The sequence below is a fragment of the Tyto alba genome, unplaced genomic scaffold, assembly GCF_018691265.1.
Source record: "Tyto alba isolate M040663 unplaced genomic scaffold, T.alba_DEE_v4.0 Super-Scaffold_9, whole genome shotgun sequence".
Classification (NCBI taxonomy): domain Eukaryota; kingdom Metazoa; phylum Chordata; class Aves; order Strigiformes; family Tytonidae; genus Tyto; species Tyto alba.
This window is the reverse complement of record NW_024881330.1, coordinates 43,053,920-43,072,241: the sequence shown is the minus strand read 5'-3', so window position 1 is coordinate 43,072,241 and position 18,322 is coordinate 43,053,920. Positions and strand designations below refer to the sequence as shown.

Here is an 18,322-nt window from a genome sequence, read left to right as displayed (position 1 = left end):
TCTGATGTTAAGTACTTGAAGACGCATGGGAAGCTAAGTACAAATTAGCCATCAGGTATCTCACCTGATTAAATATGAAGTATTGTCAAATTCTACATACCTGTAAAACTTACAGTGCAGTAAGATGCAAGTTAAGCTCTGAACCAAGCTCACTTTTCCACAGAACTCATTTACTACCTTTAGAAAGCAAAACAAAACCTGCTTCAAACAAGTTAACACACCTTCCAAAGGCATTCTGACACCCTGAGGCAAATGCAGAAAACAACCACACAGCAGTGATCTACCATATTTTCAACTAGCAGAGAGCATCAACACCTCTGAACTGCTCCAAGTCTCAAGATCCAAAGGCAGGAAAGCCTGTACAGAACTAATGGCCTCAACTACATCTAGTTTCCAGAAGGTAAGTAGACCTACACATCACCTTCTCCTGTTCCGTTTTGCTACTTTCTACTCCCTCAGATGCAGATCCTAGCTGGAATTCAACACCAAGGAAATGTAAATTGTAGCGTTCCAAAAAAAAGAAAAAAATCTTTTTCCACAGCCTACTTTTGAAATGAGCTGTGAACACGGTGGCAAACTAGTCATATGTACAGTTGTCATACCTAAATATTTCACACTTGTGACAACAGTATATGCAGAAAACATCAAAAGTCAGCAGTTGTGTGTTAGCGTAGTTTGACATTTAGTTTACAGTTATAACCTTCAGAGACGGAATAAAAAATATTGCCAGTTAATATTTAGCTTGAACTGACTCTACAAGAGAAGAAGAGAAGTCAGGCTACTGGAGTCTAACCAACTATTAGTAAAACATTTTACTTTTGCACTGTAGAACAGAGAGCAGAAAAGAACATCAGAATGCCTTCCTGGGTTCCTGGGTGACCCAGACTCCAATGCTGTTGCAACTGATACAATCTTCAAAGCATCTTTATGCACATACAACTGTCACAGCCAGATTTACAAAAAAAAAAAAAAGAAAAAAAACACCAAACAGACACCACACAAAAAAACTTCATCATAATTTCTTGTGAAGTTCTTTGATTCCAACTTTCCAACTAAATAAATGCTATCTATAGTTTAAGAAACACAAATTATGCCATTGCTGAGTGGTATGTTAACTTGGGGAAAACAAACATTAAAATCTTTCCTCCAATGTAAAAATGTCTGAAGACTTGAAGCACGCCTCCATATATTTATATGCAAGCTTACCACACTAAATGCACAGACTGCCAGATCAGGAGCTCAAAAGAAAGCAAGAGAAGCATCCTTCAAAATTACCAGCTCCCCATCTTCCTTACACTCTATAGACCAGAACAAACCACTCTGACCTGCCCCTAACAGGTGCATCAGAAGCAAGCAGCTTCCACTCATTTATTAATGTGCTTCATTCCAGAAATTAGTCAATATAACTGCACTGAATTTCCAACAAATCCCTTAAAGCACCAGAGTCAAAGATACCATCATATCCAAATATGCCAGTTGTAAAAAGGACATGTCCAAAAACAGATATAATTTTATTTCCTCTTTAGAAGCACCAAAAGTTCTGCTGATGTTTCCCAATAACTAACAATAAGGAAACTCCTCAGCCAAGGAACTACACTTATCTTCACACTGCTCCACAGTCCCTCTGGCACCACTTAAGTTCATCCTTGAGGCTACCTTAGCCAGCCAGCCAGGCTGTTATCAGTAAATACAAGACACAAAGCCTATATTTATTTCAGAGCAATAAATAGGACACACTGTCATTGACATACAGAGGGCACCAACCACTGAACAATCTCACAACAGGATCACAAACACTACCTAGAAGCACTGAAGTAGTCTCCAAAACCTGTCTAACGCATCAAAGAGAGGCAATAACTACTACATTCTTCTTTCATAGATTCTAGAATAAAAAAAAAAATCAAATTCTACATCTAGAATGTGAAAAAGAACCATCAACACTGCCTCCTGGTCAAAAGAAATTGCATAGAAGTTTGCTGACAGATGAATAAACAAAACTCCCCTATCCTTATTCAGCACCAGAGAGAGAGAACTTCAAGAATAAAGAAAAATTATAAATGGTAGACCAAAAGCACAGTGAAGCAATTAATACTATGTACGTATTCAAAATACAATTCCTTGCCAAACAGATCCATACCCTACACTAACAAGAGCCACAGATGAATCTCACCAGACCTATAGTCTGAACCACTAGAGAAGCAGTCAAAAAGACTATCTCATAATTCACTTACAGTGACAGTGAACAACTGTACTTCTACTTTCATCCTGAGCAACTGCAAACTAGCTGTTCACTTGCCACTAGGACAGCACCGAACAGCTGCTCAGGCTTCCTCGGGACACGCTTCCTATCAGATGGATAACAGGGCAACAGAGTAACAGTAAAAGTCGCTTAGACTGTTTGAAAAGTGCCTGGTAGCTGCCACTGTCAAGTTACCACTTTTAAGTTCCTCTTCTGTCTGCAAAGCCACTGTAATGTCACACCATAAACTGAACCAGGAACTGATCCATCTGAAAAATGGCCTAGAAAAAGGAAGTTGCCTCAGCAGATCAGTTCCTTAATCCGTATTTATCATGCAGATATACAATCACAAAGAGAAAAAATAACAGAACTGAATGAATGGAATAAGCAGGACTGAACTACGTAGCACAGGGCAAAGAAGGTGGTCATTAATAAGCTTTCACTGGGTTAGCACTTCTCAGCTTGCATGTGCACTGTTTTACAACATTATTCTAACATATAGCATATATTTATGTACATATCACATCAATCTGAAAAAAACTATTTTTTGTGAAGTGGTATAATTTTGATAATCACAAAGCACCATCAGTACAGTTTGTACCTCTAGAATCACCAAGATTTCTGCCACTTCGGTTACAAAGCAACAAACACTGAAGTAATTTGCTATTATATGTGGATCCTCAAAAGCTAACAGTAATTTACACGTTGCCTATACTCTTCATAGGTACTTGTCATGAGGAATGCAGGGCTGCAAGAAATCTTGCATTTCACTTCAGATTACAGAGGACCAGTAACAGCCTGTTTCTTTTCCCTGTTCCCTACCTCATGTGCAAATCTATTTTCCTCAGCTTGTCCCTACATCCTCTTCGGACAATATTTCTCTTGCTACCCCCAATGCCATTATACATGTTCCAAAGTAAACCCTAAGCCATCTGAAATGGCAGCACAGCTCTCCCCAGACTGAAGTGTTTGTTTCAGCCTAGTCCCCGATTTACTTGCCTCAGTTGCTCCCCAGTGCTGTTCTTCCTTTTGTTAAGGTACAGTTTATTTTCCTGGACTACCAGTCCAGTTTTGCTAGTACAGTTTGTATTCACACCAAAGGCACCTCAGCAATAAAGATAACAATAACATACCTACATATAAGACAACTCTTAGTGTAAACTTTTTTCTTACTTCAGCACTTATCCAGTAAGGCTTAAATTGAGAATCGTGTTTGAATGATAAGGGGAAAAAAAAAAGACAGTTTTACCACACAATTGTGTAAACTTATATTATTTTCTCTTGCAGCATTCAGTTCACAAAAGTAGAGTTACCTTTCTGGTAATAAGTCATAGGAAAATTTTCCCCACATGCTTCCATTTAGCGTAAGCTTTTTCCAACTACTTCCATGGGACTAAGACAGAATGTTCCTCATTGTAACCTAATGTTCCAATGTAACCCAAAATCTCAAAAAGCCTAACATTTAAGAGGGAAGGGGGGAGGGGAAAATGTGGAAATTTTTTACTTACTGAAGATATGACTGCCAGTTTACTTTGTTTGCTCGAACTTCAGCAGCTTTGGCAGCAATGATGTTTGTTGGGACAGCAGCATCTACAGCACCTCGGATATCCATCTTAACTGATAATTAAAATGTACCTAGAAATGCAAGTCAGATAAATCAGATTTGAGACCTCTTACTAAAGTATGGAAGAGTAGGGTAACTGTCCAATATTTTAAAGAAATAAAAAGGAAATCTGTTTTCAGGTGTCTCATTATCTAAAACTGTACTCGGTACTTTCTGAGAAATCGAAATTTTATAAAGCATTCAAAATGCAACTTCCCTGAAACAAAAATAAACCATACCTACACACTAAAACTGTGAAGAATCACAGGTTTGCTAAAAGATATATACCATCACTAAGTAACTCCCAGTCTTCTAATTTCTTAATCAAATTAAGTTATTTTAATAAAGACTACTCTTCTGCAATGCCCAAGTAGCCCTACTGATAACAGAAGCTGTCTTCCTTCCAAATCAAGAGTTAAAATTCAGTGCATATCCTCCCCACCCCCACACATTAGGACTGATTTAGTTCAGGCATTTGTCTAAGAACATTCAAACATTAGAAACACATGAATTGCAACCTCAGAGAAAAAAAAAAACAAAAAAAAAAAAACACAACAACAAAAAAAAAACCAAACACAAGTTATATAAATTAAAGTCCATGTTACATAGACTAACAAAAAAATTCATATTACCACTGTAAAGGAAACAAACTGAAAAACAAATACAAAAAGAAGCTCTTCATCAGGACATACTACATTACCATAGACTGTGACCTTCACCACTTCTTTCTCCTTCCTTTATGGCTTAACCTCCACCTGACTTTTGTTTTTGATGCCAAAACAAGAAGTGTGTTTGCAGAGGCTCAAGACCCAGATTGGGCAGGAATTCCTTACAAAATAAACAGCATCAGGCCTCTCCATGCAGCCTATTTCTGGACTTCTCTGGCTTGGTAAGCAAGAGCAAACTAGCACATTCTGCCTCATCCCTAACAAGCATACCTCGCTTGTAGGACTGAATGATGACCGATATGATTCTAACAAAAGAAAAAAAAGAACTAAAGAAAAAAAAAAAAAAAAGGAACTACCCTGAACAAATGGAGCAGCAGAACTGTCCTCCCTTGGAAACTGCTTTTATGAGCAGGCACCCACAAAGATGGCACCATTCACTATGTCCTCCAGCGGCCACTGAACGTTCCCTAGCTCTTACATGACCCAGTCAGAGCCATTTAATTACTCCTCGAGCAGCAGAGGAGGGCAGGCTCGCTAACAGCGGTTTCAGGAGCACGCAAGCCCCACGGCTAAGTGGAAGAAGCCGAGGCGCCCAGCACAGAGGGGAGGAAGTCCCCTGGCCCCGTCCTGCCACCCCCTGCACAGCCTCAACCGCCTCCCGAGGGTCCCGAATTCCTCAGGGAACCCAGGCGGAGGCCTTCGCGCCGCCCCCGAGCCCGCCAGAGCCCCCCTGAGAAGCCGCGCGGCGGCACAGCCCCCCCCCACCCTCGTGACGGGCTCCCACTCACCCTACGGGCGCACTGGCGGGTGGGAGCCACAGGAGGGAGAAGGGCTGCGGCAAAAACCCGCACCCCGCGCACCCGACGCCCTCCGCCCACCACCCCCTCCACGCGCGATCACGTGACACCGCTGATCGCGACGGCGGCCTCCGAGGGACAACTACCGCCGAGCGCCGCGCGGGGGGGGCGGGGCTCGCGCCCGGCACGGCCCCGCCCGGCGGCCGTCACCCCCGGTAAAGGGGCCGGGGATGGGGAGGGCGCTGCATTCGGTGTTGAAATGCTTACTTGGGCACTGCAGTTTTTTGTTGCTTGCTTGGTTGGTTGGTTGGTTGTTTTCTCTCTTTCCCTCTCTCCTCCTCTTTCCCTCTCTCCTCCTCTTTCCCTCTCTCCTCCTCTTTCCCTCTCTCCTCCTCTTTCCCTCTCTCCTCCTCTTTCCCTCCCTCTCTTTCCCATCTGTCTGTCTTTCCCCAGTACCAGGTATTTTCCCGCTCTCTGCCCCTCGTGGTGTCACGAGGCGGGTTGTGCCCCCCGCTCCCAGCAGGGAGCTGTGACCGCTGGCGCCGCGTTGTGTCACGCCGGGTCTCGCCCCCCTCAGCTGCTCCGGGTTGTGTGCTGGGGGAACGCCGTTCTGTTCTTCCCAAATTGTAGCTGGGTGGGAGATACGCCCTGCACAACTTCTTCGGGTTGTTTGTGGGGTTTTGGTTTTTTGTTTTTTTTTTTTTTTTTTCTTTTTTTGTTTTTTTTTTTTTTTTTTAAAAGGCCTGTTTATGTTGGGCTTTTGTCTCTTTAAGCAAAAGGAGCACTAAAGTTTTCAAGCTGAAAGCCCAAGCGTTTTGGAATCCACAGGCTTAAATTTCCACATTTCTGAGAAAAAAACTCCTGTCTTTGGCTGCTGAGTGAAATTTTCCAGTCATACTGTGAAGTACATAGACTTCCAAGTCAGAAATATTCCTGAAGAGTAATTCTGCTAACATAAGAGGAAGAAAGGCAGACAAAAGAGAAATAGGTCAGAGAGTTTTGTATGTGAGCAGATCAAAACAGACAATGAAGAGCTGGCCTAGAGATGTCTACAGTTAACTTTTCATTTTGTTACAGTCTCTCTATTTTCCATTTAGAGGATACACTGTTTAATTATACCTGGCCAGTACCTTTATTAGAGTTTTTTAACTTAAAGAGGGTTTCCATTACTGTGTCACTGAAAAATTAAACCCTCCGTAAGAATTTTTCCTTTAAAACAGATCTTTCTTCATACCACAGTAAAACTGTTGGTTTCTTGGTAGCATAGCCACTGATCTTAAATCCCAGGCACGGTCTTACTAACAGCATTTGCATTCCTTTATGCTTTAGCAGAAAAAAGTTCTCTAAGCCACGTGCAACTTCGGTCCCGTGCATTCTGCATTTCCTGCTTCTGCTTTGCCTTTTTATGGCACATCTTGTTTTTAGTCCAGCATCAGGTACCTGGAATAAATATTAGTCACCTTTTCCACCATCATTTCAAACCACATTACCAAGGATGGTACGTATGACTCTACCATTTTATAAAGAAACTAAACTACAAAGGGCTTACAAAATAATCTGAACACGGGTTGAAGTTTTTTAAATGGGATTTGCAGAATGAAGGCATCAAAGGCCTGTGCGGGGATCCTACAAGCTACCATTCAGCCCTGATCTTAGCTAGAGGCATGTGAGGCTTTCCTTCTGTGAAACTTCCTCAGTTGTCAACAATGATATTTCTGCCCAAACCATAAACTGTCCCAGCACTGAAAACTCTGACCACTGATTACCTTCTCTTACCTAAGCCAGGTGTGGTATTTTTCCACCTTCACTCTTCCAAACTCAGTCCTATCATTCTTAGAGTTTAAGTAAACCCATGGAAACTAATCAGAACCTCTGAATGTGTGGTCCCAGCTGCCAGTTTTAAGACACAAATAGTGTTACTCCCCATCACATGCCTCTATGTCTAGCAGGGTAATGTCCCAAATACTTGCTTAGGCATGCAAAACGATTTCTTCTGCTGGAGATCACCTATTTAAATGAATCCAAAAACTCGATCATAGTCTGCTTCACGCAGCATATTTCTCCAACCCCTTTAGCACACTTCTGGCCTAGCCTGAGTACCAGCACGCCAGTACTCTGGCTGAACCTGAGTAAAAGTGTACACAGGATTCCGGTTCTCTCACTTCTAGTTCTTGCTTCCAGTATTGTTTCTGTGCTTTATTGTAAGCAGAGAAAACTAAATTAATGGTTTCAATTTGGTGCCCAATGTGATCTCTTATTTGGAGCATGCATTAGGTCATCAATTGTCCTTTTTTTTTTCATAGCAGATTATTTTTTTGCCTAACTCCACCACCTGCAAGAGTCTAGCACCATCCATTCAGTCTGGCTAAAAGAAGACAGACTGCAGTCAAAATTTTGATACCACAGCAACATGGCCATTTCTCTGTAGAAAAGAACATTGAAAGCTGTGATTTGACATGTTGACTTCATCATAAATGCCAGACTCTGGTTTTATTATCCATTTCACTGGTGGTTGAGAGGCTACAGTAAAAAATACTTTCCTGTAACATTTCTGTAACCTTGGAGTGAGGTGTAATGGCTGAAAGTATGCATCTACTGAATTAGCAGAAAGGCTAAGAGAAGAGAAATAATTGTTATAGTAACTACATTATTTTTTCAACAGGAGTTCCAGGGGGCATTTAAAGAACTACCAGACAGTAAACATGACATCTATGCCAGGCAAGTTAATGGAGTCACTAGCAGAGGAATCAAATTAGTGAACACAATGTACCATATTAGAGAAGGCAAACAACATATTGTTCCTGAATATACCTATATAATAGAATACTTAATTTACATATTTGTCTACACCATGTAGGGGAATAAATGCCAAACATTAACAAAAAGTAACTACAGTTCTGCAGGGGACAATCGAGTCTCACACCTCTGCAGGAGTTCTCTGTGTGTGGACAAGGTTGGTACAGGTAGACACTTGGTTTTCCAAGAGGCATTTGGCATCTGCAGGTGCCCTTAAAAACAAAACAAAAGAAAAGAAAAGAAAAAAAAAAAAACACAGAACAACTCTCCTGAGTTAAAAGGAAAGGTCTACACATTGATTCATAACTCCTGAATGATGTGTACACAACAGAGGGTAAGAAGAAATGATCAGCTTTCAAAGTGCAGAAGGGTCTTCAACAGAGTTCAAAAAAGCATCTGGCTGGAGTCTGTGCTGTGCAGCACATTCAGAAATGTTTGAGAAAGGAGGTAAATTGTGTAGTGAAAACTGTGCCGATGGTGGCACTGCTCCTTTGATAATCACACACTTAAACTGGGAACCACCTCGCCAGAGGATGGTGGGTATGCTACAGATTGACATGTGCTCTTATCTCCTGTCTGTCAAACTCTTGGGCACATCTGAAAATTTTCACTCAGTGTGAGTCCCATGAGGCACTCTCTGTGTTAAGGAACTTAATTGCATTGCAAAGGTAGGCTTTCAGAAAGAAAAACATTACACAGTGATTACAGGAACCTGTTTCATGTGTACCTATCATCACTATGACAGCAAGGGGTGATCCTCAGCAACCAGTACATGATCAGCTGCATGATCAGCTTCAGAGAGCACTTCATGGTGCCTCATTCACGGTGGTTGATTCTCTGAACTGGATCTTGCTAGAGGTTATGATTGGAAAAGTGATGTGCTCCTATTTTTCAGTAAGCATCTATACTTTGTGATTCAGGTGCTGCAAAACAATTCTCATTTAGCTAAGTTTGCTCACATCAGTGCTTGCCCATTAACTCCTGGCAGCACAGCTTCATTTGAATTTTCTATATTTAGATTACTTTATTGATGTGTGAAACACAGAGAGAAAAATGAAAAGTATATCAGCATGCAGGAATAAAAATCATCAATTGCCTAGATCACAAAGAATAAAAATGTTCAGTAGTTTAATACTAGAAAAATTAATGCAGATGAGTCATCCTTATAGCAAGACTACAGACAGCTGGATTGTGAAAGTATTTTTTCTGTTCTCCTTTCCTTGTAATAAGAGCAAGGTGTCATTGTCTTTCATACATTCTGCAAATTACAGAAGTGTTTTGCACACCTGCCGTTTAACCTTTCAGTATTCCGTACATGACCCGGCTGTCTCCTGCATGTCTGTACAAGTTTTTAACATGTATAGAAGAAATGGCTTGGAAAGTTTATCCAAGCAAAACAGGAGATCAGGAAAAATGAACACACTTCTCTAATTTACAAGATATTATTGACTAATAAAAAATCAAAAATGGCAAAATTTGCAAAGGAGGACATTTTCAATGTGTATACACTAGAAGAGCACAGAGGCTAAGCTCAACTTTAAGAGCTATCATTCCTAAAACAAATACTTCATTTTACCCTAAGGTAAGGATTCAGATCAGGTCCTCTGAGTGCTCAGGCTTCTGCTTTTCCAAGGCTTAAAACCCATCCTCCCAGGGCAGTATGGAAAGGAGCAGCATGTGCATTGCATGGCAAGGGATGGATGCGAGCCATAGACAGGGGCTTCTTAGCATGGATTCTTTCAGCATGGAGCCCCTGTGGGTGCACTGCAGGAGACAGACATGTTTCTTCTATCACAGAACTAAGTGCCATGTGCACTTGGTCAGCAGATCCTAAATTAAACCTGTTATTTTTTGTCAAAGGGGTTTACATAGCAGAAGAGAGGCAACAGCAAAGGAGAAATAAATATAGATCTGCTTGTGGGTTGCAAGAGGGAAACATTAGAGGGATTCTAGCTGGTATGAAACTTGAAGCCTTTTTGAGCATCAGCTGTTAAGTCCATCCAACACTAATGTAAAGTAGGAGGATCTCTGCTTTCTAGATAAGCTAAGGCAGAGAAATATGAAGAAACTAGCTCAAGGTCACATGAATGGGGAAAACCAAAGAACATGTTGTTGTAATTCTAAAATACTCCTTTCCCCAAATCACTGCTCCACAGTATAGAAGAAGACAATAGTGCAAAAAAAGAAACAAACCTACAATAATCTGTCAATGCAAAGTGAGAAGAAATATATCAGAATGTGTCCGTCTTTGGTTGTTGCAGCACCTTATCTCATACGCTGTGTCGTAAGGCCTGAAGAGGAAGACTGCTAGTTGTCTCCCAGAGGATATGATTTATTCTTCTTTTCCACTGGTGGAAATTGTGTATGTTATCTTTAAATTTCAAAATAAAGTAAATAGAGCTAATTATTTAAATACTTTAATATTCTCTATCTTATATATTTATTTATCATTTTAAATATGTATTTCAACTACAGATAAGAAAAAGTCAGTCACTGACTTTCTTAGTCGTTTTTATGCATTTTGCTCCTTTGGGCTTTTTAGTGTTATGGAACAAAAGAGTACAATGGCTTTTGAAAAATCTCATTGGACATCTAGATATGTCTTTCGGTGCCAAAATTATCTGAAAAAAAAACTAGCATGATTTGATATTACAAGAAAGTATAAAAACTACTCACATACTGGAGCAAATCCCAGTGATTTCTGATGACCCACTCACTGTTACACAACTAACTTCTTATTCTGGAGAGAAAATGCTGTAATATTTGTAACTTTTGAATGAACTTGATTTATTTTACAGTTCTGGTTTCTCTTTATTTTCATCTCATGAGTTTCCCATTTAATCCATCTCTCCCAGGAGATTTCATGTTTGCCTCACAGGCATCAAGGAGTACCTGTGGGACAGGGGAATGGGGGACTTGAGGTTCTTTTCTCTCCTGTCTAAGGGTGGAGGGTTGTCACGGAAGAGGCTTCCTTTCACAAAAACAGAAGTGACTTTTCAATATGAGGAGATAGAGTGCTTCACTGTACATTTTTCCTGAGTAATTATATCAAGATTGGCCCATTGTGAACAGGACTTTTACTGCTTTGGCTGTCTGTTTTCTCCTCTTATTTTATCTTCATTTTAGTGTCTGTGTCATAGTAGGAGAACATTATTCTGTGAGTATTTTTTTAAACAAGTAAATCCTGCTTCCTGCAACCAATATAGACTTATCTGACTTCTAGGTCATAGAACTTAGACCATTTTTCTTTAAAATTTATCAGATCCAGGCCTAACAGATCTGGTAAATCTAATACACTACAATATTGCAAATGTTGTACCAGGCAATCTTCTTATTGCTCCACCACCTCCTTCAAATAAAGTTTTGCATGCTCAGTTAAGGAATTACACATATCTTATCCTTAATAGGAGCAGTATTTTTGAAAGAAAAATGAACTAACATTTTATTGTGATAAACACATCTTCAATTTTTTTCCCTGGTAGAATGGAACAATGCTATATTGTCAGAAATTTGGAAGTGAACTAATGTGCAGAAACGGGAACGGAAAAGCAAGTGCAAAACTTAACTATTTATAGCTTTGAAAAATAAATGCAGCTGGGGTTAAAACAGTAGAGTGCATTATTTTAGGGAGTAGGGACAAGTGCCTCTGTCTCATGAACATGCACTTCTATATTGAAAGCTGGAGGGTCTCAGAGTGGCCAGCTGTTCTTTACAGCCTACAGAATCTCTCCTCCTCCCACTGTCAGTCTCTGCTGCTTTGTGCCAACAGCTCTTGTCTGGACAAGGTGGTCTGCACCTGAATGTGTAGAAGGGGTGCTCTTCTAATGTGTATGAAGGGCGCTCTTCTCTGGGAAATTGCTTCAGTACCAAGTGAAATAAAGTCTATCTCTAAATTAAAATTAAAAAAAAAAATAATAAATAAAAAAAAAAAAAAAAAAAAAAAAAACAATAGATCCTCTAACTTCATCCTCTCTTAAAAGAAAAAACTAGGTCAGAGCAGTAGCTTCTTGGGGGAAAAATGAAATGCTGAGCTACTCCGTGCTGCTGGCAGTAAGCCTGGCTAGAGGGCAGAAAAGAAGGCCATTACCTAAACCTCAGCAGTAACTGCCAAAGTCAGACTTATTATGCAATGACTTCTAGTGCAATTTAGCTTGTCAAACCAAATGCTGGAAAAAGTGTTCTCTCATTGTTCTTCTTTTTTCTCCTCAGCACTTACTGTATTTCTCTGAAAAAAGACAGAGACGTGACCAAGGCACCTCTTCTCACGAGAGGTGCTATGGGGACCGATGACATTGTGTCTACCTTATATCTAAAGTGCTGAATTGTCAAAACTTTGACACTTTCCAGAAAAATATGTTGGTTTAGACATACTTTTCGTCTTGGAAAAGGATGTTGCAAACTTTCAAAATAGATAGAATATCCCATCACATCACATACTTTTAAAATGGAAGCTGTTTTGGCTCCCCATTTATAGTAAATTCTCATTTGGAAGCTTCAGCTAACTCTAATAAAAATACTAACCTAAAAAATAAAATTACTAAAAGTGGAAGTATTTTGAAATTATGAATAAATTAACAGATTAATTCTTTTCAGTGCATACTAACACATGTATGAGTTTGACTTTCTGCTGTCTCCAGGATAAGCATCCCAGATGCTTTCCCACAGAAGGAACACTATTATTTGCTTAGCTCTCATTACAACAGCATTGCTAATCACCAGAACTATAAACAATGTTTACATAATAATTATTTGAATTAAAATTTCACAATAATTTAACATTCCTCCTATTTTTTCTGTTTCTCCCATCTGTATTTTGAAAAGCACTAAAAATAAATAGCGAGTGAATGTTGACAAACAGAAGGCAAAAGCCTGGCAGCCCTCTATAAAGCTAAGAGAAACATTCTATTAATAACCTACCTGGAGTCTTAGTCTTTATGTTTAGTCCCTATCCGCTGACATGGCTGCTGCTCATGTGGTGTTTTCATTAGGGCCAGAAGGATTAGCAGTAGACCATCTGTTCAGTCAGTGAGAAAAAACGTGATTGACAGGTGCCACTGACCTAAGACAGACATCTATATTTGATGATGCCTGCAGAGTATAACTACATTCTGAGTCGCTTCTTCCTTCAAGTTATAAATCAAATACATTCACTCTGAGGTGATAAAATGTGTTTCATGACTGTTACAGCCTGTTTCTCTGACATGTATTCAACCACTATGTGCCTGTGTTCCTCCTTTTCAACTTACTAAAACCTACGAAGTCATAGATCTAATCTCTAAACTGGCACGATGCTGAGGGGATGAGGCACTGCAGATATCTGGGGGCAGATAATCCTGTTTGTCTCCAGAACTGCGGAGGCACAGGAAGAGCTGGCAAGCTGCAGGAGGCCCTGACATTTGCCCATCAGTGTAAGGATGAGCCATCTCTGGGTTGTTGTCATTCAGCCCAATGCCTGGGACTTGGTTTTGTTTCATCGTTAAATAAAAGCGGTGCTTTTCCAAGAAAGGTCATTGTAAAATTGGATTCAGGAACAGAATTTTTATTTCTCGATGTGGAGGCAAGTTTTGCTCTACTTCAGGACTCACAGATACCATGCAGACAACTTTCAAGCAAAGGAGACCATCCAAAATGAATATGAAGAGGACATTACAACAGCACAGTGGATTTTCAAGGTAAGACAACATCCAGGGTTATCCAAATATCCTGAAGGAAGGGGAAAATGGTGTGTCTGGAAAGAAGCAGAAATAAAGTGTTAATGTAATGTATAACAGCCGTAGACTGTTTGTCACCAAGACATTGGTATTCATGTAGTTCTCCTTTATTCCTGAGCCTCATCCTCTGCCCTCTGTTCCTCATCATGTTGCAACCACAGTGACAAAGGAGGTGGTGATCCGCCTTCCTGTTAAATGTCTGCTTCCAAACAATTTATTAAATACATCCATCTAACTCATAAAAATGATTCATACTTTGTGGAGCTGATCTGTGGTTAAAAGGGTGAGGGAAAAGATGTTGCTTCATCATGGTTAGACACTGAAGAGATCTGCATTTTTTTACTGATTGGTAGTTAACAAAAGAAGATATCCCAAAGAAATCAAACACAGCATAATACTAAAATCTATTTGGATGTTACAGTAAATCCCCTTGGTGAACCTATAGAGCTGAACCATTTACCTTAATTAAAAACAACAGTCATGTATCCTTCAGATTTTGTTAAAAGCCTGAAAGCTGCCTGTGGGATGAACCCATGTTATGGCGAGCAGCGTGCTCCTGTGCAGCTCAACAGAGCAAGAGAGACGGGTGCAAGGAACTGTATCTTATTAAAACTTTGGTGCAGAATTGGTGCACCCCAGTGTGTGGTAGGGAAGAGAGCAGGATAGCAAAGTCACCCACTCTTGGAACCACAAAGTTTGGGATTTTTTCAGACTAACTTAGCACCAGAGTAGAGAGGGACTAAGGCAGCCAGTCAAGGTTGGCAGGATTGGTGAAAGGCAAGATGAGGGGAGAAGCCGTTCCCCATTCCACATCTGTCCTACAGACATTCAAGTTAAAGCAAGAATTGGCTTCTCCATCCCATCTCCTTAGCCAATGCACGTCTGTTTCCAGGAGACCATTTCATTTGAATTACAGGAATACACTCATCAGAAATCCTAAATGACTTTCACTGCTTTTGCTGAGAGGAAATACTCAGCCTGCTTTGCCACTATCAGGAAATGCTTTCTGATAATGAACCAAATATACACTCCTTTCAGAATTTCATGTCATTCTGTCTCATTATCTGTCCATTTAGCGCAAGAGCCTGGGGACTTCTTGGCCCTCTTGAAGGCAGAGGGGGTTTTGTGACAGGCACAATGGCTCCTGAATTTAACCCTTGATAGTCATAGCTTCTGAAACCCACATACTGAGATCTTCTCAGCTCATGTACCCAGTCATTTCTCATTTAGCCATCCTTTTATTCACTCTAGGTGAGTAGTTTTCAGCTCAGTGATCACTTTTGTGGCTCTTACATGAAAACGTAGTTTGTTGTCGAGTCTCTGAGAACATGCTGCACGGGACTGAGTCAGGGACCTCACAGTGGACAACTTATTATTTCTCTGCTCTGCAAAGGGATTTACCTACAGAGGCATCTAAATGACACTGCAGGGTTCAGGACCACTTACTCTCCACAATTCCTTAAAAACCAGTGCTGCCAACTTCCTTTCTCCCATTGGCTATCTGTCCCATTTGCTTTGTTCTGTGCCTGTATTTCTAAATGCTGCAGCTCTGCTGGTGTGGCTCTGGTAACAGGGACAGCCCAGGAGATGCTCTGCAACCCTTCATGAGCTCAGCTGAGGTGAAATTGCTGTCATACGGAAATTATTGTATGAGGCTACATGCTCTGGGGGAACATGTCTCCAGAACTTCATAATAAACCATTTCAGCAAATGATCCTTTCACATATGTAACATAAGCAATGTTACTAGTAGTTAATGAGTCTACAAGGACTGTGTTAATGATAGGGAGTTAGAAAACTTACCCGTCTAGAAATGTTTACAGTCCTTAGGCTGGGGAATTAAAATAAATTCCAAGTTTTACTTCACATAGGAAAGAAATACCTTTCTTTTTTACTGATAGGGAACCAAGGGACAGAGAGTTTACATGATTTCCTAGTACTTAGGAAATCAACTTGAAGTTTGTAATGTTCAAGACCAGATTGTTAGTTACGCTCCCAGAATAGACAAGGTCACATTAAAACTTTTTTTTTTTTTTTTCCTGGTAACATTGAAGCCTACAGAAAGTTCAGATTCTTTCTGGTAAAATGTTTATAGATGTGACACTGGTTGCTGTAGACATACTATGTTCTTAGACCCATAATTTGTGCAACTGACAGGGTCTTTGATCAGACTGATTGCCCCATCCTCATAAATTCCCATGTTCCCTTCCACCTTAGGTGAGGTTATGACGCTTTTTGACGCTTCTGAATGTGAACAGTAACTGCTTCTCAGAGCAAGTTGCCATCTAAATCAACATGACAAATAGTAAAAAAAGTTGAAATATTAAGTAAATTAGGATTAAAAAAAAATGCCAAACTCAAATCTTTTATCAGAACATTTGAATTAGGTTTATTTATCTTGAACAAGCTTTCAAAGAGACACTGAATTAGAAGAGAAATGTTTTTGAAAAGTGGTAGGCAGAGTTTAAAGGCCTTTTAAATTCTCTTCATGACATTTAAATTAACCGAGTTGTTTATTTCTAATCTCCATTTGCACTGCTTAAAAAGCCTTTCCCTCTGACATGTTTGCATCTTGATTTATAAAAGTATAATAAACTGCTTTTTACCAGTCTCAACACAAAGATGCAAGGACTTACTTAACCCAGAGCTAACACAGACACTCTCAATGAGCTTTTTGCAAGTTAACAAAATAAACACCCCAGAAACATTATACTGCACAGGGAGAGAGTGAGAGCTTGCAAATATATCACAGTTTTTTTTCCTAATGACAAAATTTGGCCAAAGTCCTGTTACACAGAGCTCGTTGCCATCACTTCTTCAGAAGAGAATGAGAATGTTCTCCACAGAGATATTACATTTTAGTTCATGTCCAGGTTACATTTGGACAGGACCTGTTTCACTTCTATAACATAATTACGATTTCTGTGTATACAGGCTCCAAACTTGGTTGGGTTTACCTGCAGACAACAGGTAACTGGGCAAGTGCAGATAGGACAGTAGTATCAGGGCTCTGAGGGCACTAATAAGTGTTAATGGCCCTGACCAGCCTCATCTGGGGCCTCCACCCTCACCCATGGACCCAGCAGCTATATTTAGGTTCAGCCCTGAGAGCCTGTTCCCTGCCTGCTCAAGCTATGCTGAAGAACTGCTGGTCTCCAGCTGAGTGACAGCCATGCCCCATTTGGTGATGATGGAGCCACCTAGTTGAGACCTTAACCCCCACCCCGAGCTGACTTTCTGTCTTGACCTTGGCTGTCCCTTGTCAGTGAGGGCTTGATTGTGGGGCCTGAGCCGAGGGGCTGGCTTCCACCTTGCTGGGATACTGCCTTATGATCTGGACCTTGCTTGGTTCATCTTCACCATGCTTTCTCAAGGCACGGAGCACAGAGATGAAGGAAAGCATGGTGTTAAGTGAGAAGATGTGTGCCAAGGAAAGGCAGAGAGCAAGTATTAAGCCTCCTTAAACATCAGGCTGAGGCCTAATGATAACCTGGTTATACCATCATTGCCTTTCTGCTTGCTAAGTCCCATCCATTGGAGTGCTGTGTGTGAGACCAGGCAGAAATAGAAATAGCCACAAGCATGCAGCCTGGAGGGGCAGCCCAGGGAAGTATGGAATCCTTTATCCTTCATCTAACTAATCTCAGCTCTGCAGAAATACTTTGGGTTTGGAGATGTCAAATGTTATTCCATGACCTGTGTGTAATGGAAAAGTTGCTTGTGACCATGCACAGCTCATCTAAATTATTCAGTAACTGCTATGAATAATGATTTGTTTGATAAAATAGGATCCATTCACAAACAACTCCAGAAAGGTCAAAAGTCATAAAAGATATTATCTGATAAAGGATGATATGCTAACTGAATAGTTGCACTGCTTTGCCAAGCGGTCTAGTGTCTTGAGGTGATGAGTGCTGTCAGTCATTAATTACTGTTAACAGTCCTTCTGAAGTCAGGCATTGTCTTTATCTTTTATAAGAGTAGGAAAGTCCTGATAATAGTAAATATACTCACCCTCTTCAATCAATATAATCTCTCCCAAATACATTTTCATGTCATTTTTTATTTGGTGAAGTCTATTTTTCATACTTAGTCACAGTAGCATTTGTGTGTCTTAAAGCTTGTGATTGTGTCATAGGGTGTTAGGAACAAACCAAGCAGTTACTTATACCAAGAGCACATTCTTTCTGTTCTTTTGAACAGGTGTTGTGCTTAGCTAAATAGGCTGAAACCTAGTTTAAAAGTCACATTTCATCTATTTCTTATGTTTGAGATGGGCATGTGATCCAAACTGTGGATTGAATCACTTGGCAGCTAACATTCTTCGTCTTTGCCAAAATAGTTATTCTTACACAGCAGATGTAAAATTTGAGAGATGTTTGATGCTCTGTTTTATTCAGGAGCAATGTTTTAAAGGGAAATGGGATTCTAGGAGAGAAATAGGAGTATTACAGTGTATTTAAGATCACCAAATTATGAGCACCTAGTCTTACTGACAACTTCTTTAAT

General features: G+C 40.3%; 2 protein-coding genes across 5 annotated transcripts in view; one reads left to right on the top strand and one right to left on the bottom strand.

Annotated features, from left to right (window-relative positions):
* ATP6V1H (ATPase H+ transporting V1 subunit H) overlaps positions 1–13,041 on the bottom strand; it is a 60,527-nt gene extending 47,486 nt beyond the window's left edge. The window contains exons 1-2 of one of the 4 annotated variants that reach the window (XM_032987457.2): positions 13,021–13,041; positions 3,748–3,874 (exon numbers count right to left, since the gene is read on the bottom strand). In XM_032987457.2, the coding sequence (XP_032843348.1) occupies positions 3,748–3,851 (104 nt within the window). In that variant the 5' untranslated portion in view covers positions 3,852–3,874; positions 13,021–13,041. Of the gene's footprint in view, positions 1–3,747; positions 3,875–4,542; positions 5,160–5,298; positions 5,422–13,020 lie in introns of those variants that run through there. The other 3 variants (XM_032987454.2, XM_032987455.2, XM_032987456.2) reach the window with 3 other exon arrangements.
* A 215-nt stretch (positions 13,042–13,256) lies between these two features.
* The window catches only part of RGS20 (regulator of G protein signaling 20), a 42,170-nt gene continuing 37,104 nt past the window's right edge, over positions 13,257–18,322 (top strand). The window contains exon 1 of the mRNA XM_032987458.2: positions 13,257–13,775. Within this exon, the coding sequence (XP_032843349.1) occupies positions 13,653–13,775 (123 nt within the window). The 5' untranslated portion in view covers positions 13,257–13,652. The remainder of the gene's footprint in view (positions 13,776–18,322) is intronic.